Source organism: Alternaria alternata, assembly GCF_001642055.1.
Source record: "Alternaria alternata strain SRC1lrK2f unplaced genomic scaffold CC77scaffold_4, whole genome shotgun sequence".
Taxonomy (NCBI): domain Eukaryota; kingdom Fungi; phylum Ascomycota; class Dothideomycetes; order Pleosporales; family Pleosporaceae; genus Alternaria; species Alternaria alternata.
The window spans coordinates 361,496-382,871 of NW_017306193.1; the positions used below are offsets into that span (position 1 = coordinate 361,496).

Consider the following 21,376-nt stretch of genomic DNA (forward strand, 5'->3'; position numbering starts at 1 on the left):
TTGGAAGGTGGCCATAGCTCAGGATCTGCGGCACGCTAGCGGGCGCTGCGCTGCAGTGAGTGCTTGTACAGGACGTGAGACAGGTTGCTATAGCTCAAAATCGAGTCAAAGATAAATTTTCCTCTCTGAACTGTCCGCAGTCAGTCAAATGTATACATTTCACGTCGTAAAGTAACCTGAATCTGAATAGGCAGTCGCGTTGGTCAAGACTAACCCGAAATAGTAACGCGTATCAGGATTGCTCTCACCCATCCATACCGTTTGCTTGCTTTACTCGTCATCAACATATCTTCTAAACTGATCCTCGTCTTTTGTGTGATTGTGAGGAAATAACGACCTTTACGGGATTACACACTGCGCTCACTATAGTCATGAGTGAAAAACCGGATGAGAAAGGCGTGGACCAGTGGTCGCGTGTCGAGCAATTTCCTGAACACTTAAAGAAGTATGGCTCATCTTCTACCGAATTCGCGAAACCTAGCAGCTAATACTAGTAGGTACTGGCATCAACGGTTCAAGATCTGGGAAAAGTACGACCAAGGCATATGGATGACTGAAGACGCATGGTTCGGCGTGACTCCAGAACCCATCGCCAACAAGATCGCAGCCCACATCGCAGAGTCTGCGCCCAAGGATAAGACCGTCATTGTCGACGCGTTTGCGGGTGTCGGTGGTAATGCCATAGCATTAGCGCGTTCAGGTCGCTGGGAACGCGTCTTCGCCATCGAGAAAGACGCCAAGACCTTGAAGTGCGCAAAGCACAATGCTGAGATCTATGGTGTGAGCAATAAGATCTTTTGGCTCAACGCAGATTGCTTCACTGCCATTAACAGATTCTCTGGACAGAGCAATGTTGTCGTGTTCGCTAGCCCGCCATGGGGAGGTTCGTATAATCAGAGCACCGACATGCGAAATATGCTGACCGACATAGGAACCGAATACGGTGCGGAAGATATCTTTGATCTTAGTAAGATGGAGCCATACAACCTGGAAACACTCTACAAGAGCTTTACGAAGATAAGCAAAGAAGTTGTTCTGTATCTGCCGAGAACGTCCGATCTTAATCAGATTGCGAGATATGGACAAGATGGGAAGAAGTTGGAGGTTGCTCATTATACTGTGATGGGTGCTAGTAAGGTATGATATAGCTAGCCGCCATGAAGCTAGATTCTATACTGATGTTGCGCAGGCACTTTGTGTGTATTTTGGCAATTTTGACTTTGAGATGGAGCAGGAATCATAGTTAGGAGACGAGGGATACAACATGGTAGTCATCAGTTTCGCCTGCCACAACTTCGCAGGGTCGAATTATTCCTCATCTTAGTCTATTTCGGGTATTGCTTTCTCCAACCAAGCACACAAGTCTCGCAGCTCAGCCGCGCCCATGATATGACCCATTCCCTCATATTCTTTTACCGTTACCTTCTCTTTCTCGATACCAAGTTCATACAATCCTTCATAACACAAACGATGGTAACGCTTTGGCACCAATCGATCCCCAGTTCCCCTTGCCAGAAATACCTCCTTACTTTCACTTACATCCTTCGGTAACCCGGCTTGCTCTCTCAGCCTGGGTATCTGTGTTGCCAGAGGAAGGTATCCAGACAAACCGGCCAGTCCCCCAAGTTGCCCAGCGTACTTGGATATCAAGCCAGTTAGAAGCGCCATAGCATGACCCTGTGAGAAACCCCCTAGAATAATTCTTTCCGCAGGGACACCCTGTCTGACGAGATCATCAATCAATGTGGTGATATACGATACTGTTGCCATCATGCCGTCTTCGTCTTCGTCATCTTCGAGCTCAGGCCGCGACGGTGGATATGGAGAGAGGCGTGTGGGGAGATACCAGGCAGTAGTTGCTAGATCGTGGTTTTCTAGCGCATTGGGAATAACCCAAGACATATACGGTAGTTTGCCCGCAGACTGAAATTGGTTGGCGACGTTTGCTAGGCCTTCTGCTTCGTCACCGAGGCCATGGATAAAGACGAAGGCAGCCGACTTGGAGATATCATCTGGTGGAGAAGTAGGCGCAAGTACGATAGGTGGTTTCCTCTCAGGCGCCATGTTTGGTTGCAAAGAAGCGACTTGCAGGTAAGTGTATGCAGTTAGCCTTGAGTGAATCGATCAAGTGGCTACTGTGCCTTGATGGTTGACTCTATGGGATTATATGCTACCAAGGTAGATAGTAGCCGAGGATAGCATGTTCTCAAATACAGCTTTGCACATGTCGGCTGACGTCGAACATGTTGATGACGAGACGGGAAGCAATCCAAGTAGTGTACGTACCCCGCACTGATCATGCAGGTACCGGCGTCTGGACTTTGGGCGCGTCGGCATGTGGATGCATAATTTCCACACCTCCGAAGTCTCCGCAACACGACCCTGCACATTCGACCATTCACGATGCCACACGTTGAGGTGCTCCCGAACTCGACGGCGACCGTCGCACCGGGATGGACGTATGTCGTCGACACGGGCTACGACCCCTCCAAGGTTGCCATCAACCCAAAGAACAAGAAGCGCGCAGCGGCAGCAACGCCAGGCGGTCAGCGCGCCGAGAATGAGCTATCTGCACGACAGCAGACGGCTATAGCGCGACGCATAGCAGAGCTAGAACGCGACAACGACCCCAAACAGCTTATCACGGTGCCTGGAAAGCCGAGCGTGCCCAAGACACAGAATGCAAGGAGGATCATACAGTATCAGCGGCAGATCAAGCATTGGCTCGACGACGAAGAGGCGCAATTGGGACAAGCAACGACGACATCAAGAGGGAGTGTGTCTCAGTCCACAGGAGGAAGAGGAGCAACACAAGCGTCCCGAAGACAGAGCGCCTTCGCTTCCGTGCCCGCGACACCTGCGGAAGCCACCCCAGGACCCGCAGCCATAGCACAAACGCCATCACGACTCGAAGACGCGAATGCTGACGATGCGCTACTCTCCGTCGACGACTCTATACCTGCACCAATCAACCCCGCCGAGCTTGAGGCACTGCTTGCCGCACCGCCGCTCTCGTACGCTGCAAGCCACGCAGCGCCTCCTCCAGCTGGCGGTGCACCGCAGAGACAGTTCTGCGATAACTGTGGATATTGGGGGCAGATCAAGTGTCGCAAGTGTGGCGCGCGCGTGTGTGGATTGGAGTGCAAAGACGCGCATGAGGCTACAAGGTGCTTGAAATGGGCATGAGAAGAGGCAGCAAATAAACATGGCATTGCGTGGCGTGAAGATGCCTTATGCTACCCCATACATTTTGAGAACAATCTGCGCAGCCTCCGTGCTCAGTATACGAATTCTTCTCTTACCAGCTTCTCGCTCAGCTTCCAAAGCTTCTCTGGATCTTCCGGGTTCTTCGCTGTCGGCTGCACTTCCTGTGGCGCCACGTTTCCATCGTTGAGGAAGGCACCGTTATAGTTATCCAGTCTTGTGTCGAAGGCAGCGACAACATGGGTAGCCGCACACTCATCGAGCGACTTGATGTCAAAACCACGCGCCCAGCCGATCGCTTTATCCTTGGCCGCTGTGTACTCGTCAGACAGTCATTTACGGTGATTTTCAACGTCTTCTACGTACCCACACTCTTCATGTCTTCATCATCGAACTTCTCAGCAAGAGATGTTCCCAACGCCACTCCCGGGTGCAGACTGTAAGCTCTCAGTCCCTTTGACCCTAGTTTCTCGGCCAACGCATACGAAAACAATATATTCGCTGTCTTGCTCTGACCGTAGGCTTCCCACTGGTCATACACCTTGCCATTCTGAAAATTTGCGTCTTCAAAACGAACGCCGCTGAAGCGATGGCCGTCGCTAGCCACATTGACAACTCTTGGTGCTTTGGAAGCAAGGAGCTTGGACATGATGAGATTGGTGAAGAGGAAATGTCCGACGTGGTTGCATCCGAATTGGCTCTCGATGCCTTCAGCTGTGGTGCGGTAAGGGCCCGCCATCGTGCCTGCTGAATTGACGAGGATGTCGATGTTGGACTCTGGGTATGCTAAAACTTCTTTTGCGGCTTCGCGGATCTGCTTTTGTGAGGCAAGATCCAAGGCTAGAATACGCACTTCAACGTTGGCACTCGCTGGGTTGGACCTGATCTTGTCGGCTGTGACTTGGACTTTGGATGGCGAACGACCAGCGAGGATGAGAAGAGCGGGTTTGTGTTTTGCAACCTCCTCTACGAAAGTTGCTCCTAGGCCACCTTGCGTCACACCGGTAGTAATAACAATCTTGCCAGCTATGTTGGATGCATTGTCCACTGCGATGGTCGAGGCAAGCGCATTCTGTCGATTGTATGGTAGTGGTGAAGCCATTTTCGTACGCAGTGAATGATATGTTGAAGAACTTCGTGCAGTCGTAGGTAGACAATTGGTATTGTAAACGCTGTTACTAGTATTTCTTTCACGCAAGGACACTTTCTTATATATTCCAACAATCAGCAACCAGCCAAGAAATGCACATCCCTCCAAGTAAGAGCTAACGTCAATACAGACGGGGACACTTTTGATATGATCCTGTTTGAGCTTAACTCCGTCGTAGTTCCGCTTCTCCATTCAGGATCCGATTTTCGTCGGAACACGAATATTACAAACGAATTTCTTGAGTCCGTGTGATCATTTGAATTTTTCTGAAGCATCTTAGTGTTAACAATTGAAAGATAAAACAGTCATATGTGGCTGGCGCAAGAGTAGTCGTCAATGTAGTGTTGCTGAGTATTGAGGTGACGTCATAGTCGTCAAGATACCTAAGCATTCCATCCCGACCCTACATCTCTGTATTCTTATAATACACACTCTCCTCTCGGTCCTTTAGTCCCAATAACACTGGAAACATTGTAAATGCAAACCCTGTCGCAACAGCAAAGTACACTACCACTGCTACACCGTCCAGACCCTGCTCTTTCTGAGCTTTTAGTCCGTCCTTCCAAACATCCCACACTGCAGAGGTGAAGATACGAAGTTAGTGAATGTCGCACATGCATTTCGTACAGGCATAACGTACCATATGCTGACATGCCTGCTACGAAGCTCGCTACAGCTAAGCTTATCAGTTCGTAAGGAGCTTCCACTAACGTTAGGGACGTCAGAGAGCTCTGCCATACAAGGCGCTCTCGGGCGTTATAGTACTGGACGCCATTGGAGAGCCATCTCCGAAAGGATCTCGCATCGCGGATGACGCCAACTTCGCGTTGTTGGATGAGGGTGAAGAATGTGGCGAGCAGGGAGAGCATAGTGCTAACGATGAAGCTTGCGCGTGCGACGAATATGGTCTCCTCTAGGACAGGGAGGGAGAGTGCCTGAAGAGCTAAAGTTGCTAAGAGGGCGCCCTTGAAGTGTCCATATCAGCTTTCAGCACATCCAATGCTGAGCTGCTCACTCATGTGGTCTCCATGTCTTAGTTGAAAATAGGTATACATACCACCAACGTGACTAGCTTGAACTGCTTCAACTTCGCATCCCGCATCTCAAGTACCTGCTCGTCTTGTCCGTCGTTGATCAAACTCTCCAGCACTTCGAGGTCTTTGCAATCAAAAAGAAGCCATATACGCCACATGTACCACGGCCCGTATCGCGCGCGTGCATATTCGTTGTCCACCCACCCTCGGAGAGGCTGGAAGCCATTAACAGCATATCGTGGTGCGAGGAGAACCCGTGCAGCCGTTCGTGCAGGGGTGCCTAATGCACTGAAAACCTCTGCTCCGGACATTCGACGGACGGAAGGGAAGACGAAGTGAACCCCAACATGCTGAATGTCGAGATTGCTACGCGGCGGTTTTATCTAAGTAGCTGGAGATTCGACAAGGGGTATCGGAACCGATCGATTTCTTGGGGAAGGCGTTGGCCCCCAGCGTCAACGTCCCGCAATTCTTCGTGTTATTATTGGCCGCCAATGGCAACCTTGCACAGTATGATTCAAGGAAAGCCATAGAGCGAACGTGGGCGCCGAGTAATTACCCGTAGAGAGTGTTCACTGCTACACACACATTGCAACCTAGAGCGACGATGTTAACATCAGCTCATTAATCATAATGATCATACACTCAGTAATACTGACTATGTTTCCGGCCTATGAGATCATCAGCCCGTAGACACGATAACGTTTTTAACATGATCTGAAGTTGTATATGGGAGGATGCATTGCGGAAACGATCTAGGGTATAACTACCAACACATGCGTTTATGGCTCGCTATACTGTCTCTTTCCCACTTTCGACACAGAGTACAGAAATGACTATGCAGAGCCCGAAGCCTTTGCCTTTTCCTGTTCTTGGAGCTTTCTCCGTGCCGCCAGGATCATCTCTTCTCGCCGTCTTTGCAAGTTTGCTTGCCTTTCACTCTTATCTGCACTCCACGACTTTGTCTTAGGTTGCTCCTCCTGTACGGGTTGGTCGGCCTGACTAAGCTTCGAGGATAGATTGTATCGTGTTATCAGATCTGGATGCGCAGGTCTCGATGGGGCTGGGGCTGCTCGCGCCTGTGTAGGTGCAGTTCGTGGTGTAGGTGTAGGTATTTGGAAGGACGGCGGTGCCTAGACATGTGTTAGCATACGTCGACAGCATCGATAAAGCTCAGGTTGTGAGTCTTACTGTGTCTAAACCCCTCCCGCTCAGCGCCCTCTCCGTTGTCGCCGCGACATTACCACCGTTCCTTTGCAGATCCCATGCAATATCTCGTCTGCTCAACTGCGGCAGCATCTCAGCGACCTGGTCTATTTGCGCAGGGCTTACGCGGACTGCAGCGCGGTTCGCCGCAGCTCGCGTGCCTGGGGCCGCCGCCGTGGGTTTCCTTAAGTACCATCGTACAGCGAGGAACGTGACGACGATGAAAACGATGACTTGGGGTACGTTGATGCTCTGCTCCGCCATGACTCCAGTCGCAGTATGAGTCGGGGCTCGTTGAGTCGATGCGCTGTGATTGCGAGTGTACCGAGGTGCGGCGTACGGTGCGTTTGTAAGAATCGAGACCTGCAAGCGGATACCCAAGCGGTGAATTTGTGAGGAGATTATGTTACAGACCGCTGGTTGAGTCGGACCTTGAGAGCAAACGCGACAACAATTTGACCCTCTTTATGCGCAGTGTTCTGTCAAGTTGATGTGAAGTCGACGGTTTCGGACGAGCCTCGGCGAATCGTGAATCTCCGAAAGGGCTAGATGCAACCGCCCTTACCCCTTGTTGTCATTCACCTTGCGACCCACAAGTTCGCACACGTCTTCTCCACACTCCGCCTGAACCCTTCTTTCATCTTGTCAATGCCGGCCATTGCCTAGGCGTACACTCATTTCCGACGACGATTGCCTTAATATGTTATGACGTTTGCTTGCTTTGAGATACCCCCAATCACCACGTTGGATTATATGTACGCTACGCGCTTTGAGATACAATCATGAACACCCCAGTGATACCACGGAAACCGCTTCCAGAGCCGGCACAGGCATACTTCAATGATTCGGATCATTCGACTGCTACATTCGGGTCGCAATGGGCAGCACCTTCACCCCCTGGTCAACAAACGAAAGATGCCAACACGGTCACCACTCTCCCACGTGAAGTTCCTTCACTTGACGATAAGCCCGTTTACTCAGGAAGACGGTATGGACTCGGATGCGGTATCTTTGCTGGTATAAAAACAAGTACTTTTGGCTCGACACTCTCTCGTCACTTCAACAACTTTCTGCCACCACACCAAAGATACTTCAACAACTACATTAACCGCCGTACGCTACTCATCATGATCGGCATCACATTTGCTTCCGTTCTTGCTCTCATCATCGGTCTTGCAGCAGGCTTGTCTATCGGCTCCAAGTACGTTGTTGATGCTCTACCTATCTTCTACAGCCTCCACTAATCAGCTCCATAGCAACAATGCTCTTCCCCCACCCAAGGGAGCCCAGACCACCGGCGAAATGACCTTCTACAACCCTGCGCTTGGTGCTTGTGGTACTAATCATGGTGACGGGGACGCTGTCATGGCCATCTCACACGTCATCTGTAAGCACTGACTTTTTCTCAACATATCTACAAGACATACACTGACATGGCATCTCAAAACCAGGGGACGAGAATCAGGTCGGCCCTAACCCAAACACCAATCCGCTATGTGGCAAGAAGATCCGAGCTCATCGCATCGACGAGAGGACCGGCAAGGACGCCAGCATTATGGTCACCATCGTCGACAGGTGTAAGTACTCCAGATGGCATAATCTATCTCACACCACATCATACTACTGTTGCTGATTCAATACAGGCGTTGGGTGCGATCGTAACAATATCGACGTCAGTCCCGCCATGTTCGCCAAGTTGGCTGATAAAGACAAGGGCAGGGTCAACGTGGAGTGGTCCTGGGCGTGAGCGTCGTGACTTCTCTGTCTGGACATGGTCGTGACTCAGGGTTGAGTCGACTGTGACACGTTACGACATTACATGGTACTCATCAAATCATGCGGCATATATTGCTCTCCAATTTCACTGAGACTTTACTCTTCTTCTGCTCTTTGCTTGATACTTACATCCATTTACGTTGATAGTGACTTCCTTCGCCCCAACAACTCATATTAATCAGAACACCACAGTGGCTTATGCCGTACTGCGCGTATATCTATGCCTACGAAGCTGCAGAGAGAACGTTCTTTCAAGTCTTCTGCAGGTGGGCGACGCTACGCCATAAGCAATCCCATCCCAGTCAATGAATCTACCTCACCTATCTCCGCTGAGTTTCCAGCTCCGGCCTCAAAGTTCGAAAAGGAGCTACCAAGTACTCCTGAGACATTATATCCCAACATATTGCCTCTCAATTTCTCTGAAGGTAAGACATTCGATCAAGACAGGCATATCGGTAGTGGTCTACCACAGCACAGTAGCGCTGAAAAAGTCGAGGATAAAACAGACAAAAAGCGTAGTAAATACGTCAGCTCTGCATATTCTGAGTTAGTCTTTGGCGACAAGGATCTATGCAAAGACTCCTTCAGCGCTTTCAAACAAGGTCCCTACAACACTTTACCACGTACAGCCGCAAGTGAAACAAAAGACAACTCTGCTGGATTAGGGGTTATCGAAGTACCGCTCAAATCTTCGGCGCTAGAAGGATCTAGAGAAATGACTGAGAAGTCTCACAAGCAAAAGGTCTCCGATTTCAAACGAGACTCCACATGGTATTGTACGCTATGCTGGTTGACTATTCTAACCCTAGTTGTTGGTATCCTGGCAGCGTTGAGTCATGCAAAGTCCGCTAGCCTAGAGAAAGAGGTCAAGGGGATGAGGGCAAGCAAAACGCTTAGTTTATCGTCAGCGTTGCCATCAATGGAGTCGTCAGCCCTGAGGAGAGCCACAAGTATCGAGCCACAATTGGAGAGCAACTCAGCAAGCGTCATACTTTTGACATCTTTTCTCGAGACTAGCGAAACTCCTATCCCAAGCCCTACTCCTACATCCACACTTAAGCCCAGTTCAGTACGGCCATCACGTTCGAGCGCCAGCAGTTCTCTACAAATCTCCTCCTTCTTGCAAACTGCGGATATAGATGGTAACCTTGTCCGACGGAGTGGCTACCTAGTTCGACATGAGGATGCTCCCCCTGGTGATATTTTGACTCTACACTCGGATTTGGATCGAAGGGAAGACTCAGGGGACTGCGAAGATACTACAACTACTACAACCACAACCTTAACAACTACGATTATGAGTACCCTTCGGACATCTGAGCCAGTGGTGTCAAGTGCTAGGAGCAACTTTGCTTCCTCACAGCTGCTAGAACCCAAACCTACGAAAGCTGGTTCAGAGTGTATGACAAATACAGTTATTTATACTGCTAGTTTGTCGACTTCTGTACTTTCCTATGAGATGAACTTTCCAAGTACGATAACGTCATCTGCCACCGTAGACTCGACGCTCAGTCCAGACATGACGCCTTCGCCTACTACATCTCCAGCTGTCGAAACCCTACGGGAAGATACTGCTGTTGTCTCAGCTTCCTCCAGTGCGATAGCGAGACGGCTAGTAGCACCACTTGCATGGAAGAACCTACACAACCTCCGACGCTTCTTACCCTTGGTCAGCGAATACGAAAACGAAACGCAGCAGACTCGACATCTAGTTCCTTCTATCACAGTGCGTCCGACTACAACCACAACACATCCCGCTCAAAGTAACAATGCTGGTACTATAGCACAGCTTATTGGTATAGCGATTAGCAATGCCGCCGCTCGTCGACAAGCTTTGCATTGGATAGTAACGGGTGAATCAACTTCCGCATTGCCCTCGAAAACTCACGAGCGTCGTCAGTCGCCTTCCCGATCACCTTTCCCACTAGATGTGGATACGGGCACAATGAGTGGGAGACCCTTGGTGAGACTTCCTAGCAGTGTACCACCAACATCTAGTAAAAAGCCCACTGTATGTACAGCTGTCAAATCTAAAACATCCAGCAGCGGGACTGTCTCCTCAATCCCAAGCATCTCGCTGCAACAAAACGCCTTGGCAAATACAAATCCTGGTTCTGCTATCTCCCCGACCGTACCAGTTTCTACGTCCGTTAGAACCTTACTCGTAAGTTTCACCAGTATGTTATACTCAGTCTCCGTCTCACCTAGCCCACTGAAACCTGAAGTCCCGCCAACCTCAGCAACTGTAACACCCGGTTCTGAAATCGGAGTTCTGCCTGAACACCCCTCTCTGACCCCACCATCAGAATGGACCATTTCCATGCTTACCTACAGTACTCAAGCCGCCAGTTACACCAGCCTGCGTACTATGCCTAACAATGCGGTCGGAACACCACCAGTCTATACAGGTCCGCATCTGGCCAAAGACTGGCCGAATCTCTTCCCCTTCCCCATTCCTACAGGCTACGTAGCTCCCAACATTGTTCCTGCGGACCCCCAAGTCGGACAGTTGACTTACTTCAACCCTGGTCTAGGAGCATGCGGATCCCCCAGCATGACATCAAATGAGCTCGCTATCGCGATAAGCTGGGAGCTGTTTGACATGGGACGAGAGATCGGGGGGTCATCTTTGGAAGAGGGATGGAAGTCAGATGGTGTGAACCCGGATGGGAAACTCGGGGATTCTATTGATCAGAGCTCAAGTGCGCTGTGTAACCAAGGAATCAGAGCATGGATAGGTGACGAGAGCGGAGAGAGGCTTGTGGAACAGGAATTTGTGGTGAGAGATCGTTGCGAAGGGTGTAACGTGTCGGATCTGGATATTCAGCCGGATATATATTCTAAGCACTGGGATGGGCTGGGCAACGGAAGGATTCAGGTTACGTGGGAGTGGATGCAAGAAGCGCCTACTGGCGTGCCAGCCTAGATCAGTGACTACCTGTTCTCCCAGTATAGGGTATTTGGTACTAATTGTGTTGTGTGTCGTACTTGTTTGCTTCGTTTCAACGAGTAAGGTTGTAAATACTGTGACCAGACATTGCAACATGTAGAATTCGCTCACTGGGGATCTTCTTTGCTGTTACCCCAATGCTTCGCGATAATCCCACTGGGCAGCACACCCTGATTGTTCTTCATCGCATAAACCTTCAATGGCCCACCTTTGTCATCATACACTAATACCGCTGCTTTCCCTTGTACAAGGGCGACGGCACCCCGCAATTCCGCAAGCAAACTCACCATCTTGCGCAACCTATCTTGATTGGCTTCCTCCCATCGGGGGAAATCAGACTTAGCATGGCTGATGCTAATCGAGTGTACCTCGCCTTTGTTGTGGTTGCCATTCATGAAATAGGGTGTGCGGCCGAACCAAAGCTGCGGTAGTGCTTCATTAAGACGTGCGAACTTTTTAGCTTTAATTTCAGCAAGCTTCGAAGGATCGACGGAAACCCCTTTCTCGACAACTCTAGTAGACTTATCGGCAGGAGCTTTCCTACTCTTGGATTGGGTTGGCGGCAGGGTTGCCATGTCCAATTGCGCCATAGCAGCGGTAATAGTGTCAACGGATTCTTTGGAAGGACGTGTAGGCTCTGGACTATGGGCGGTGTCCGGATCTTCATAATATGCGTCAACTTCGAATCGAACGACACAGTTCAGAGGGCCAATGTGGTACCGGATGACCCTATGATGACTACTGGAGTTTCCCATCCCATGATCAGGCTTTGTAAAGGTCTTCTCGAAATTATGTCCATAGCCTGCGTTGGATGCGCCGTGGATCATTTGCTGAGCATTCCTCTCTTTGCGACTGATTACAAGTGTTTTGTCGATCATATGTAAACCCATACAGAACGCATCCAGCTTCTTCCCAGCTGAGAAGTCGAGAAGTTTGCGCAAACTGTTGCGGTTGACAATGATGTCGACTTCATCTAATAGGGCATTTGGTTTCATAACAGCAAGGGCGGCGAAGGCAGGCTCAAAAGGAAACTTGGGCACGCGAGAAGCGTTTTGATCGATGAATTGTCGCCCGGTATCCTGAGTCAGAGTGGTCGGTAAAGCAGGAGGGCTCCATCTGGGAGGCGCGCCAGGAACGTAGATTGCTCCATTGTTCTGCCAATTATAACTGCACAAGGTCTCGAAGCCACCCTCGGAAGATACCTGGATACTGTCTGGCTCCAACGATTTTGCTTCTATTGTTCGCAGAGGCGACCCGGTAGTGTCCCGAAACATCCATGATGTTTTCCAAGAAGGCGCCTTAGGTAAGGGACGTGTTGGTTGGGTTGACGTTGAATTCGGCGAGACTTCTTCGCCTTGAGTCGATTGCGGAAGTGCTGACTTGACTGATGATGTTACCAATGGCGATGTCGTCGGTGGTGTCGTCTCTATCGAAGGGGTCTTTACGGTTGCAGTCCCTGCTTCTCTTCTTGCCCGTGCGCTACGAATGAAGTCAGCTTGAGTTCATGGAGTATGGTAATGTCTACTTACGCCTGTGTGGAACGCGGCTTACGTTTCTTCGGCTGGAGAGCGTTGTCACTGTTAGAAACAACAGGTTCTGCTGTTACAGGCCGAGGCACGTTATTCGCACCCAGCATTTGGGCTTGATGGTTTATGCTCAATACGCTTGATGCTACAGGGATCGCTGCTGCTGCTTTCTTATCATCACGATGGCTGAATTCTTATTAGATATCCGTACACATATATACAATTGTCGCCGTCGACGCAATACCTACCGCGTACCGTTACGCCGGCTTTTCATCGTTGCGGTAACCTCAGGAACTGACTTCGCGTTCTTGGATTTTCCTGGTGTTCTGGTAGCATCGTCCATGTTTGATCTGGCAACATGTTGCTGAAGCAGAGGCTGCGACATGTTCTGGGTTGTTCGTTGTCCTGTCACGAGCTTATGCGGCAGCTGAAGAGCATAGAAGAGCGGGGCATGCAGTTGATGCGCATATCAGTTGAGCCAACAATATCAGGCAATGCTTGTACAGCCTGACATGTAGATTGCCAAGACTATTCGGATTGGCTGAGTGAGAGTGAAGAAGGTGCACGTAGCATGTCGGATCCAAACATGGGAAAACCAAGATTAGCCCACACGTCGGAAGCACAGTTCGACTTGCGTGTCAGCGAAGCAATGCACATGTGGAATATGCAACCAGATTTCACTGGAGGCGACGAAACCCAGTGTGGAAGAGTGTACCAGTGGTGTTCGTGATGAGAGATGCAGGTCTCACGTGCGCAGGCGATGATGATTGGCAGGGCCTGGACTGATACGGCGGTTACGCGTCATGTCTCTCGGGCTTGGAAGCATCCTTCAACTCTCCGGGTTGCACACGACCACCCGACGGCTTCATGCTTTACTTTTACACTTCTTGCCCTCCCTTAGTACTTGTAATGTCTAGTTAATTTCCACACACGTCTCTTCGCTGCCCGTTTTCATATGCTTGGCAAACATCCTTCGCCGCAGCGTTAGGCGCTCCCTGTCCAATGTCGACCGTCTTCGCCTCCCTTGTGCGGCCGCCTAAGTTGCGACGCGCCTCCACAAACACGCAGCCCGCGATCCAGCCTCCGCCTTCGATCGATAGCCATGGCCTCGATGAGCCTGACCTTCGCGACCTCAATGCCGCCCTGCAAGCGCTCACGGACATCTTCCCAGACATCCAACCCGAGGTCTTTCGAGAGATGCTGTCTACCTTTAGTGAAGAGAGTAGGCTACAGGTAGTTACCGAAACTCTTCTGAAGCATGGCGACAAATATGTGCGAGGGCGGTACAGGATGCCAGCCGAGCAGGAAGAGCAGCGGGAGACGGCGCAAAAATACAAATATCGGAAAGAAGATGCTCCAAAGGACACCCGAGGCATACCGCTTGCGGTAGAAGACAAGTTCCGGTCACGAAGATACAAGGACGCTGCCAAAGAAGCACTATACCAGGAATTCAAAGGCCTGAGCCACTCGACTATCAAGGCTGTCCTAGCCGAGTATAATTACAGCTATACACATGCACGACCCACGCTGCTGGAACTTTCGACTAGGAGTTGGAGGTCCAGTATTACCAACTTTTTAATGCGACGGAAGGCGCCGACCGCGAATGACCATCCGTTGGTCATATGGACTCCCGCCGACGAGAGGCTGAACCGCCCACCCATGCCACTTCTTGTAAAGACAAGGAGCGACGAATTGAACCAGGAGCTTTATAATGCTCTCATAGTGCCGGAACATGAGAAGCACCGGAAAGCGCAATTACGGCAGGATTTCGACTTGGCCATGCAATGGAACGAAGAGGAGGCTGAGCGAGAGGGTGAGATGTACGATTGCGAATGCTGCTTCATTCCCAATACGCTCCAGCAAATGTCGACATGTGACATCGACGGCCACTACATCTGCTTCCGTTGCATAAGACATGCCATCAACGCTGCACTCTACGATCAGGGCTGGGCGCGCAACATCAACACTGATCTGTGTACCCTGAAATGCATAGCGCCTATGACAGGTGGATCCGAAGAGTGTCATGGCTGCATTCCCCTCAGCTTTGTCAGACGCGCGCTCTTGGAAGAGCAAGATGGAAAGGATAACCTCACCAAACTTAACGAGCGCTTCGCTAGCGATGCGCTTACAAGATCTCAGCTTCCACTTGTGCAATGTCCTTTCTGCTCGTACGCTGAATTGGATGACCTTGCTCTTCCAGATACCAATCTCTTCGCCAGCCTCCGTTTCAAAGCTCGCCCACTTGTACTTGCTTCCTTAGCATCCGTCCCCTTATTCGAATTGCTCTGTTTCCAAGCTACACGGGCTATTCTTTTCGCCCTCATACTCATCTATACCTTCGTCACCATTACATTTCGCTTGCCTGTCATCGCACCCTTCCGGTCCGCCCTTAGACGTGTCCACCTAAAGCGTCGTGGTCTTCGATTTCAATGTCTCTCTCCGAGCTGCGGCCGTGCATCCTGCCTCTCGTGTAGCCTTCCCTGGCACGACCCTCACACATGTTTTTCCTCCCAGCTCACATCTCTTCGTCTCACACTCGAACGCGCTACCACAGACGCCGTAAAACGCACCTGTCCTCAGTGCAACCTAGGCTTCGTCAAGTCTGAAGGCTGTAACAAGCTTGTCTGTCTGTGCGGGTATAGCATGTGCTACATCTGCCGACAAGGTCTTGCGAACGAGGGATATCAACACTTTTGCGGACATTTTCGTGAGAGACCTGGGCAGCCTTGCGGTGAGTGCAACAAATGCGATCTGTACCGTGTCGAGGATGAGGAGAGAGTTGCCAAGAGAGCGAAAGATAGGGCCGAGGCAGAGTGGTGGGAAGCGCAGGGCGAAGGTGCGAAAGAAGGGTTACAAAAAGAAGTTGATAAGAACGAGGGCCACGTGGTGAAGGGGGTAGCAGGTCTAAAGAGGGGAAGTTGGGAGGGTTGGATCGAAGGGTTGCTGGATAGTGTCCTTGTCTAATCGTCTGTTCACTTGGCGTTTGGATATGGCAACAGATTGTCGAGGGAAAATCGATACCCAAACTTTTGATCGTACAGCATCACTTGCAGATGCTACCCTAGTCATAACTCTATTATTCAGTGTTGGTGGCAATTTCCAAGGCAGGGTTTCATACGGAAATGTTTTAGTCGTGAAAACAATTATTGACTCTCGTGACCCAAGGTGCGTTATGTCTTCTATGCCGGCCATGATGGACCGTAGAAGTTCAACAATGGGGAAAGCGATCAAGGTAAACACGTTCTTGCATAGCATCCCGGTCGACAGTGCGTATTTCCGAGCATTCTTCATTACCTTTTGCAGTTACTAAGCATACAGTTGCCCACAACGTTGACTACCCCTCCTCAGGGTCCAACACACCACCTTCCTAACCCCACCTAGCGCCCGGCAAGCGAATGGACAACGTTATCAACCACATTCCTATCTCCACTGACATCATCATGTCTACACATTATCAATCTGCTATCGCACGCTGCACTCTTGGCTGTTCTTCGGAAAGAAAGATCTCACTATGCCCGCTTCGATGAAGGTCACAGATCTGGGGTCTTTGGCGCGTTCATCGGCTTGCCCAGACAGGGGTCATGATAAGGGATGCTGGTCGGAAGAACGATGTTTGGCTCGTGTTAACAAAGTGGGAGTGATCTTCGATGAATATGCCTCGATAGGTAATGCTACATGCCGGCTGCGAGGTCGGCATGCGTGTGAGAGGTGACACGGCAATACAGATGCCGGAATGGTAAGGCTTTAGAACGGTGGTATATATCATATCGCCTCGCGTTATACATAGCCAGCGATCCAGGAAACTTCTACTATCCATCTTTGTTCCCGACCCAGCAAAATGAGCGTTCCGGAGAAAGAGGTAGTTCACGAATCGAAGTCTGGCAACACTTCTCCATCGCCACCGCATTCAGACATTGAAATTGGTGTCGTCGAGGAGCCATCCAAGAACGGCGATGAAGCGCTTAAGTTCCTCAAATCGGCACACGATGTGGGAGTTCTCACGCCTGAGGATGAGCGGAGGCTTGTGCGAAAGATCGACTGGATGATCATGCCGTTGATGTGGTGCTGCTACTGTTTACAGTATTTGGACAAAACACTTGGTATGTTAGCTCTACAATCTTGCGTCGTCTGTGTTCAATCAAACGTACTGACGGGTTCCCACTAGTAAACTACGCTGCGGTGATGGGTCTATACGAGGATGCAAACATAAGCACGTCGCAGTTTTCGAATCTCGCACTCTTCTTCTATGTATCATACCTCGCACTCGAATTCCCACATGGCTACGGCATGCAGCGCCTCCCTACAGCAAAGTACCTTGGCGCAGCCGTCATTCTCTGGGGTCTCGTCACTGCACTCACATGTGTGTGCAAGAACTATGGCGCTCTAGTAGCTACGCGCGTTCTATTAGGCTGCTTCGAATCGGCTGTTGCCCCCAGTCTAATATTGATAACTTCCATGTGGTACAAAAAGAACGAACAACCTCTCCGCACCGGTAAGTTGCACGTGTACGAGATGCATGTGAAGGCATATACTGATTTTGTCTTCTCTAGGCATCTGGTATCTCGGTGTCGGGACAGGAACAATGATCGGAAGCTTGATCAGTTTCGGGTTCCAGCACTACGACAGTGACACCTTTACTAGTTGGCAGATCATGTTCCTTGTAGTAGGTCTAATCACCGTTACTGTTGGTATCACTGGTATGTGAACTACTACTTTTCGACTTTGATACGACACTAATTCACACAGTGGTGTTGTTACTTCCCGATAACCCCATGAGTTCCCGCCTCACCCCAGCGGAGAAGGTATGGGCTATCGAACGTCTTCGCGAGAACCAAACGGGTATAGAGAACACGCACTTCAAGTTCCACCAAGTCATCGATTGTTTCAAAGACCCGCAGACGTGGATGCTATCGATCATCACGATATCGTCTAATGTACCTAACGGTGCAGTGTCTTCCTACCAAGCCACGCTCATCAAGTCATTTGGCTTCAATCCCAAGACCACAGCATTACTGCAGTTGCCATCCGGTGCTGTTAGTATCATCTCAATTCTCATCGCCACATACCTTGCTGGCCGTTTTAACCAACGCGCACTAAACGTCGTTTCTTTGCTGGTACCCGGCGCGCTTGGTGGATGCCTCATGGCCTTCCTCCCAGGTGAATCCAAAGCTGGAAAACTCATTGGAAACTATCTTACCAACTGCATTGGCGCTAGCTTACCGCTCCTCTACTCCTGGGTCTCAGCCAATATTGCCGGTCACACAAAGAAGGTTACCATGAACGCTATATTGCTCATGTCATTCTGTCTGGGAAATATTATCGGGCCACTGACCTTCAGGCAAGACGATGCACCGAATTTTGTACCAGCAAAGATTACTATCGTTGTTACTTGTGCGTTCGCTGCGGCTATGGCATTGGTACTGAGAGCGTATTACATGTGGGAGAATAAGAAGAGAGACAAGGAGGATGACGGTAGACATATGGAGAATGAGGAATTCCTCGATTTGACAGATCGCGAGAATAGACGGTTCAGGTACAAGCTATAGGTTAATGCCTATGTACGTAGCATCTCGAAATTTGACACTTCATCTCGTAAGACATATATGATTGTTCTATTCAAGGTTGTCTGTTTCGTATGACTAGTACCGCACTAAAGTTTGACGGCTCTCGCGTACTAGAAAGTCCTCGACATCATCTAAGGTAGTTCTGATAGCGCAGCCAGGCCACTCAACCCAAACGCCTTTTGTTTTTGGCACAATATGTCCAGATTGATTAGGAAGATCCGATTCACGATTTATGAAATGCATAATGTTTGTAACTTCATTATCGCTAAATACATATCAAAAGGTTCTCTCGAGACTATGGCGTGCCAGCACCACCCCTCAATTCGGCGATGATAATATCTGCCGCCTTCTCACCAATAACTAGTGCCGTATTGTTAGTGTTTCCACCAACGTTCTCTGGAGGAATGCTCAGGTCCGCAATCTTCAAGCCCTTGACACCATGCACGTTCAGAGATCCATCGACGACACCGTCCTTTTCTCTTGGTGCCATCTTGCATGTGCCGAGAGAGTGCCATGTGGTATTGACATTCTCACGTAGCCATTGTTCAATAGCAGCATCGTCTTCTTTGCTGTAGACAAGGTCTTTGACATCCTCCAGAGGACCACTGACATCCTCCTGTATTGCAACAGCGGAATCAGAGGCAAACTTCGGATGACCCGCAGCCAGCTCTCCGCGGTAGAACTTCGTCCGTCGCAAGATCTCACGCTGCTTCTTGTACGCCCAAATTTGCTTCTTGAGATCAATATCATCCTTGTCGTTGAAGAAACCAACGTCGAAGTCGAGTGCGTCGTCGTGTTTGGGGCCAGTGATGTGCATGTGTCCTCGCGAGTAGGGGTATGCGGTGTAATTACCTGCTGTGACATACTGGCCTGCTGGTATGCTCGCTGGATCCCCTAGGAAGCATGATACTAGACCACACAGCATTAATGGACGGTTGGGCGCATCCTTGAAGTCACGTTTCCATGCTTCTTGGAACTCTGGTCCGAGAGAGGTAACTTCGTCTTCGGTAGGGCGAAGCTTGGAAGATATGTCAATGCCATTCCAGCCTAGCATGGGATCTTTGTTCTTCATCATCTCAGCGACGTCGACGCGGCCGCTCAAAATACCATCGATGGTTTGATCAGGCGCAAGAGCAGTCTTGTATGGGTATAGGAGGAGGTGATGGTCTTGGTAGTCCTTTCCTACGCCCGGTAATTCCTCCACGAGTGGAACACCAGCACGTTCGAGAACTTCCTTTGCGCCCACACCAGATCTTTCGAGTACAGGCGGCGTGCCGCACGCACCACATGTAACGACAACCAACTTGCGGGCGCGAACCTGCTTGACAGGGTGCATGCTTAAGCCAATGGTGGCCTGGAACTCGGGGTTTGGTGTATATTCAACCCCAGTCGCACGCTTGTTGTCATCAAAAACTACGCGTACCACTTTTGATTCAACAAGGACATGAAGGTTGGAATACCGTTCATCCTCCAACTTCGGGTGGAGGTATGTGTGTGCAGTGTCCTGACGTTTGCCTTCGGGGGAGACGTAGCGTTGCCACCGCGCAATGCCATTGTTATTGTCCAAGTTCTGCAAGTCGTCGATCTCGGAGTAGCCGACCTTCTCAGCTGCGCTTATGAAGTCGTCTTCCGCGGCTTTTGCGCGGTAGCCTCCGTCTGAGACATGGATAGGCCCACTGTGACCGTGATGCTCTTTGGCTCCCGGCCCATGATAGGTTTCTAGCTTTTTTAGATGCGGCCACATCTCTTCAGCTGACCAACCAGGTGTGTTCCAGCTATCAAAGTCTGATCTTTGTGCTCGTGTGTACATCATGAAGTTGATGGAACTACCACCGCCTAGCGTACCGCCAGATGGCACGATAGGCTCACGATCAGCGAGTTGCTTAGACTTATTCCCTTTGTAAAAGAGAGCAGTCTTCGTGGTAGGTAGCAAGTTCTGTAGGTAGAAGACGGGGTTGACGACGCTGGCGACATCTTTGTTGTTTGCGCCACCTTCAATCACGAGAATAGAAAGAGATGGATCATCTTCAGCGAGTCGACCGGCTATAATGCATCCTGCTGTCCCACCTATGGAAAAGAAAGTTAGTGAGGGAATGATTGAGCATAAGGAACATCGTACCTCCGGCTATGATAATATCTACTTCATCAATGTCATCCGCGAGTTTGTTGTAGATACCCATGACGAAAGGTGTTTATGACTTGAAAAACCTTTGGAGAATTGCTCAATATCAGGAGACGGAACGATTGCAGAGAGTGAACCTGGAGGGCCCTACAGGGTGTTTAAATAAACCTTTAGTGTTCTATTGCCCCTTGACATTAGACTTCGGCCCCTTGGAGGCCTATCACACGTGGCTTTACTGGATGCCTATAAGCCTTTCAGGAACATGAGTACCCCACTACCCCATCTTCCGCTCTTTTCGGCTTGGCGTCGGTTTTGCGAGCGGGCCTTTTCCGCGATCTAGATGGTGATACAAGAGCCTAGGGAGACGCCACGAGCTGTTTAGCACCAACGTCAACTAAATGATCTACCATGCCACCCACTCACGACAGCCTTTCGTGTTTGCGCTATTGGGGATAGTAGTGCAAATAGCACATCAGCTGTCCTTCCCCGCATTGTGGCCCCTACCCAAGGTCGATCATTTGCGCTTGTCCGAGAATAGCGAACAATAATCTCAAACTCAGGACATGGGGGAATACAAGTTGAAAAGTTGCACTTCGCATTCGCTATAAACTTGAGTTTGCTGACTGCGATGTCAAAATTGTAGTTATGGAAGTCAGTGAACGGAGCATGAGTGGAAACGACAAGGCTGAGAAACTTGGAATTGTGGAAGCCTGCTGCTGGCCGATCATAACCGCGGAACCGCTGGCATTTGTGCGCTCGGTATCCCAGATTGGTGTGTAGTGCTCACAAAAGGTAATGCCACGCATGTAGTTGAGGCACTAGGACGCGAAGTTCCGGCTTGTTT

At 50.1% G+C, this 21,376-nt stretch overlaps 12 protein-coding genes across 12 annotated transcripts; 6 read left to right on the forward strand and 6 right to left on the reverse strand.

Annotated features, from left to right (window-relative positions):
- The first annotated feature begins 165 nt into the window (after window positions 1-165).
- On the forward strand, window positions 166-1,282 carry CC77DRAFT_618108 (trimethylguanosine synthase). The gene is made up of 5 exons (XM_018532473.1): window position 166; window positions 224-445; window positions 498-883; window positions 932-1,137; window positions 1,190-1,282. Exons 2-5 carry the CDS (start codon window positions 372-374, stop codon window positions 1,241-1,243), a joined length of 720 nt encoding a protein of 239 aa, XP_018389111.1. The 5' UTR covers window position 166; window positions 224-371; the 3' UTR covers window positions 1,244-1,282.
- Window positions 1,271-2,237, reverse strand: CC77DRAFT_956367 (acyl-protein thioesterase 1). The gene has a single exon (XM_018535508.1). It carries the CDS (start codon window positions 2,062-2,064, stop codon window positions 1,321-1,323), a length of 744 nt encoding a protein of 247 aa, XP_018389112.1. The 5' UTR covers window positions 2,065-2,237; the 3' UTR covers window positions 1,271-1,320.
- A 57-nt stretch (window positions 2,238-2,294) lies between these two features.
- On the forward strand, window positions 2,295-3,374 carry CC77DRAFT_618330 (hypothetical protein). Its single transcript, XM_018532474.1, has one exon. It carries the CDS (start codon window positions 2,404-2,406, stop codon window positions 3,184-3,186), a length of 783 nt encoding a protein of 260 aa, XP_018389113.1. The 5' UTR covers window positions 2,295-2,403; the 3' UTR covers window positions 3,187-3,374.
- CC77DRAFT_1028690 (retinol dehydrogenase 13) lies at window positions 3,279-4,306 on the reverse strand (the record flags this gene model as incomplete). Its single annotated transcript, XM_018526465.1, has 2 exons — window positions 3,279-3,517; window positions 3,571-4,306. The coding sequence occupies 2 exons, from the start codon at window positions 4,304-4,306 to the stop codon at window positions 3,279-3,281; spliced, it is 975 nt and encodes a 324-aa protein (XP_018389114.1).
- A 345-nt stretch (window positions 4,307-4,651) lies between these two features.
- Window positions 4,652-6,026, reverse strand: CC77DRAFT_618350 (hypothetical protein). Its single transcript, XM_018532475.1, has 3 exons — window positions 5,412-6,026; window positions 4,995-5,319; window positions 4,652-4,930 (listed from the first exon to the last, which is right to left on the reverse strand). The coding sequence occupies exons 1-3, from the start codon at window positions 5,697-5,699 to the stop codon at window positions 4,758-4,760; spliced, it is 786 nt and encodes a 261-aa protein (XP_018389115.1). The 5' UTR covers window positions 5,700-6,026; the 3' UTR covers window positions 4,652-4,757.
- Window positions 6,027-6,224: 198 nt separating this feature from the next.
- CC77DRAFT_1058205 (hypothetical protein) lies at window positions 6,225-6,858 on the reverse strand (the record flags this gene model as incomplete). The annotated part of the gene is made up of 2 exons (XM_018528101.1): window positions 6,225-6,521; window positions 6,580-6,858. 2 exons carry the CDS (start codon window positions 6,856-6,858, stop codon window positions 6,225-6,227), a joined length of 576 nt encoding a protein of 191 aa, XP_018389116.1.
- Window positions 6,859-7,183: 325 nt separating this feature from the next.
- Window positions 7,184-8,465, forward strand: CC77DRAFT_1091889 (hypothetical protein). The gene is made up of 4 exons (XM_018529603.1): window positions 7,184-7,795; window positions 7,851-7,981; window positions 8,046-8,171; window positions 8,238-8,465. Exons 1-4 carry the CDS (start codon window positions 7,377-7,379, stop codon window positions 8,339-8,341), a joined length of 780 nt encoding a protein of 259 aa, XP_018389117.1. The 5' UTR covers window positions 7,184-7,376; the 3' UTR covers window positions 8,342-8,465.
- Window positions 8,466-10,123: 1,658 nt separating this feature from the next.
- Window positions 10,124-11,361, forward strand: CC77DRAFT_618458 (hypothetical protein). The gene has a single exon (XM_018532477.1). It carries the CDS (start codon window positions 10,316-10,318, stop codon window positions 11,294-11,296), a length of 981 nt encoding a protein of 326 aa, XP_018389118.1. The 5' UTR covers window positions 10,124-10,315; the 3' UTR covers window positions 11,297-11,361.
- Window positions 11,362-11,427: 66 nt separating this feature from the next.
- CC77DRAFT_1005938 (hypothetical protein) lies at window positions 11,428-12,956 on the reverse strand (the record flags this gene model as incomplete). The annotated part of the gene is made up of 2 exons (XM_018523381.1): window positions 11,428-12,799; window positions 12,850-12,956. 2 exons carry the CDS (start codon window positions 12,954-12,956, stop codon window positions 11,428-11,430), a joined length of 1,479 nt encoding a protein of 492 aa, XP_018389119.1.
- Window positions 12,957-13,712: 756 nt separating this feature from the next.
- Window positions 13,713-16,273, forward strand: CC77DRAFT_618416 (hypothetical protein). Its single transcript, XM_018532476.1, has 2 exons — window positions 13,713-16,112; window positions 16,165-16,273. The coding sequence occupies exon 1, from the start codon at window positions 13,849-13,851 to the stop codon at window positions 15,808-15,810; it is 1,962 nt and encodes a 653-aa protein (XP_018389120.1). The 5' UTR covers window positions 13,713-13,848; the 3' UTR covers window positions 15,811-16,112; window positions 16,165-16,273.
- A 411-nt stretch (window positions 16,274-16,684) lies between these two features.
- Window positions 16,685-18,392, forward strand: CC77DRAFT_1058210 (allantoin permease; the record flags this gene model as incomplete). The annotated part of the gene is made up of 4 exons (XM_018528102.1): window positions 16,685-16,946; window positions 17,012-17,338; window positions 17,397-17,543; window positions 17,593-18,392. 4 exons carry the CDS (start codon window positions 16,685-16,687, stop codon window positions 18,390-18,392), a joined length of 1,536 nt encoding a protein of 511 aa, XP_018389121.1.
- A 313-nt stretch (window positions 18,393-18,705) lies between these two features.
- CC77DRAFT_928434 (alcohol oxidase-like protein) lies at window positions 18,706-20,590 on the reverse strand (the record flags this gene model as incomplete). The annotated part of the gene is made up of 2 exons (XM_018534053.1): window positions 18,706-20,477; window positions 20,530-20,590. 2 exons carry the CDS (start codon window positions 20,588-20,590, stop codon window positions 18,706-18,708), a joined length of 1,833 nt encoding a protein of 610 aa, XP_018389122.1.
- Between the last annotated feature and the right edge of the window lie 786 nt (window positions 20,591-21,376).

What these genes read in the sequence shown, in the direction of transcription:
- CC77DRAFT_1091889 (XM_018529603.1), top strand. Translation starts at nt 7,377, where the DNA reads ATGAACACCCCAGTGATACCACGGAAACCGCTTCCAGAGCCGGCACAG. An exon ending in GGCTTGTCTATCGGCTCCAA is followed by an intron (nt 7,796 to 7,850) that starts GTACGTTGTTGA and finishes TCAGCTCCATAG; the next exon opens with CAACAATGCTCTTCCCCCAC. An exon ending in GGCCATCTCACACGTCATCT is followed by an intron (nt 7,982 to 8,045) that starts GTAAGCACTGAC and finishes TCTCAAAACCAG; the next exon opens with GGGACGAGAATCAGGTCGGC.
- CC77DRAFT_956367 (XM_018535508.1), bottom strand. Translation starts at nt 2,064, where the DNA reads ATGGCGCCTGAGAGGAAACCACCTATCGTACTTGCGCCTACTTCTCCA.
- CC77DRAFT_618458 (XM_018532477.1), top strand. Translation starts at nt 10,316, where the DNA reads ATGAGTGGGAGACCCTTGGTGAGACTTCCTAGCAGTGTACCACCAACA.
- CC77DRAFT_618330 (XM_018532474.1), top strand. Translation starts at nt 2,404, where the DNA reads ATGCCACACGTTGAGGTGCTCCCGAACTCGACGGCGACCGTCGCACCG.
- CC77DRAFT_618416 (XM_018532476.1), top strand. Translation starts at nt 13,849, where the DNA reads ATGTCGACCGTCTTCGCCTCCCTTGTGCGGCCGCCTAAGTTGCGACGC.
- CC77DRAFT_618350 (XM_018532475.1), bottom strand. Translation starts at nt 5,699, where the DNA reads ATGTCCGGAGCAGAGGTTTTCAGTGCATTAGGCACCCCTGCACGAACG. An exon ending in TCAAGCTAGTCACGTTGGTG is followed by an intron (nt 5,320 to 5,411) that starts GTATGTATACCT and finishes GGACACTTCAAG; the next exon opens with GGCGCCCTCTTAGCAACTTT. An exon ending in AGCAGGCATGTCAGCATATG is followed by an intron (nt 4,931 to 4,994) that starts GTACGTTATGCC and finishes TCACCTCTGCAG; the next exon opens with TGTGGGATGTTTGGAAGGAC.
- CC77DRAFT_618108 (XM_018532473.1), top strand. Translation starts at nt 372, where the DNA reads ATGAGTGAAAAACCGGATGAGAAAGGCGTGGACCAGTGGTCGCGTGTC. An exon ending in TTTCCTGAACACTTAAAGAA is followed by an intron (nt 446 to 497) that starts GTATGGCTCATC and finishes TAATACTAGTAG; the next exon opens with GTACTGGCATCAACGGTTCA. An exon ending in CTGTGATGGGTGCTAGTAAG is followed by an intron (nt 1,138 to 1,189) that starts GTATGATATAGC and finishes GATGTTGCGCAG; the next exon opens with GCACTTTGTGTGTATTTTGG.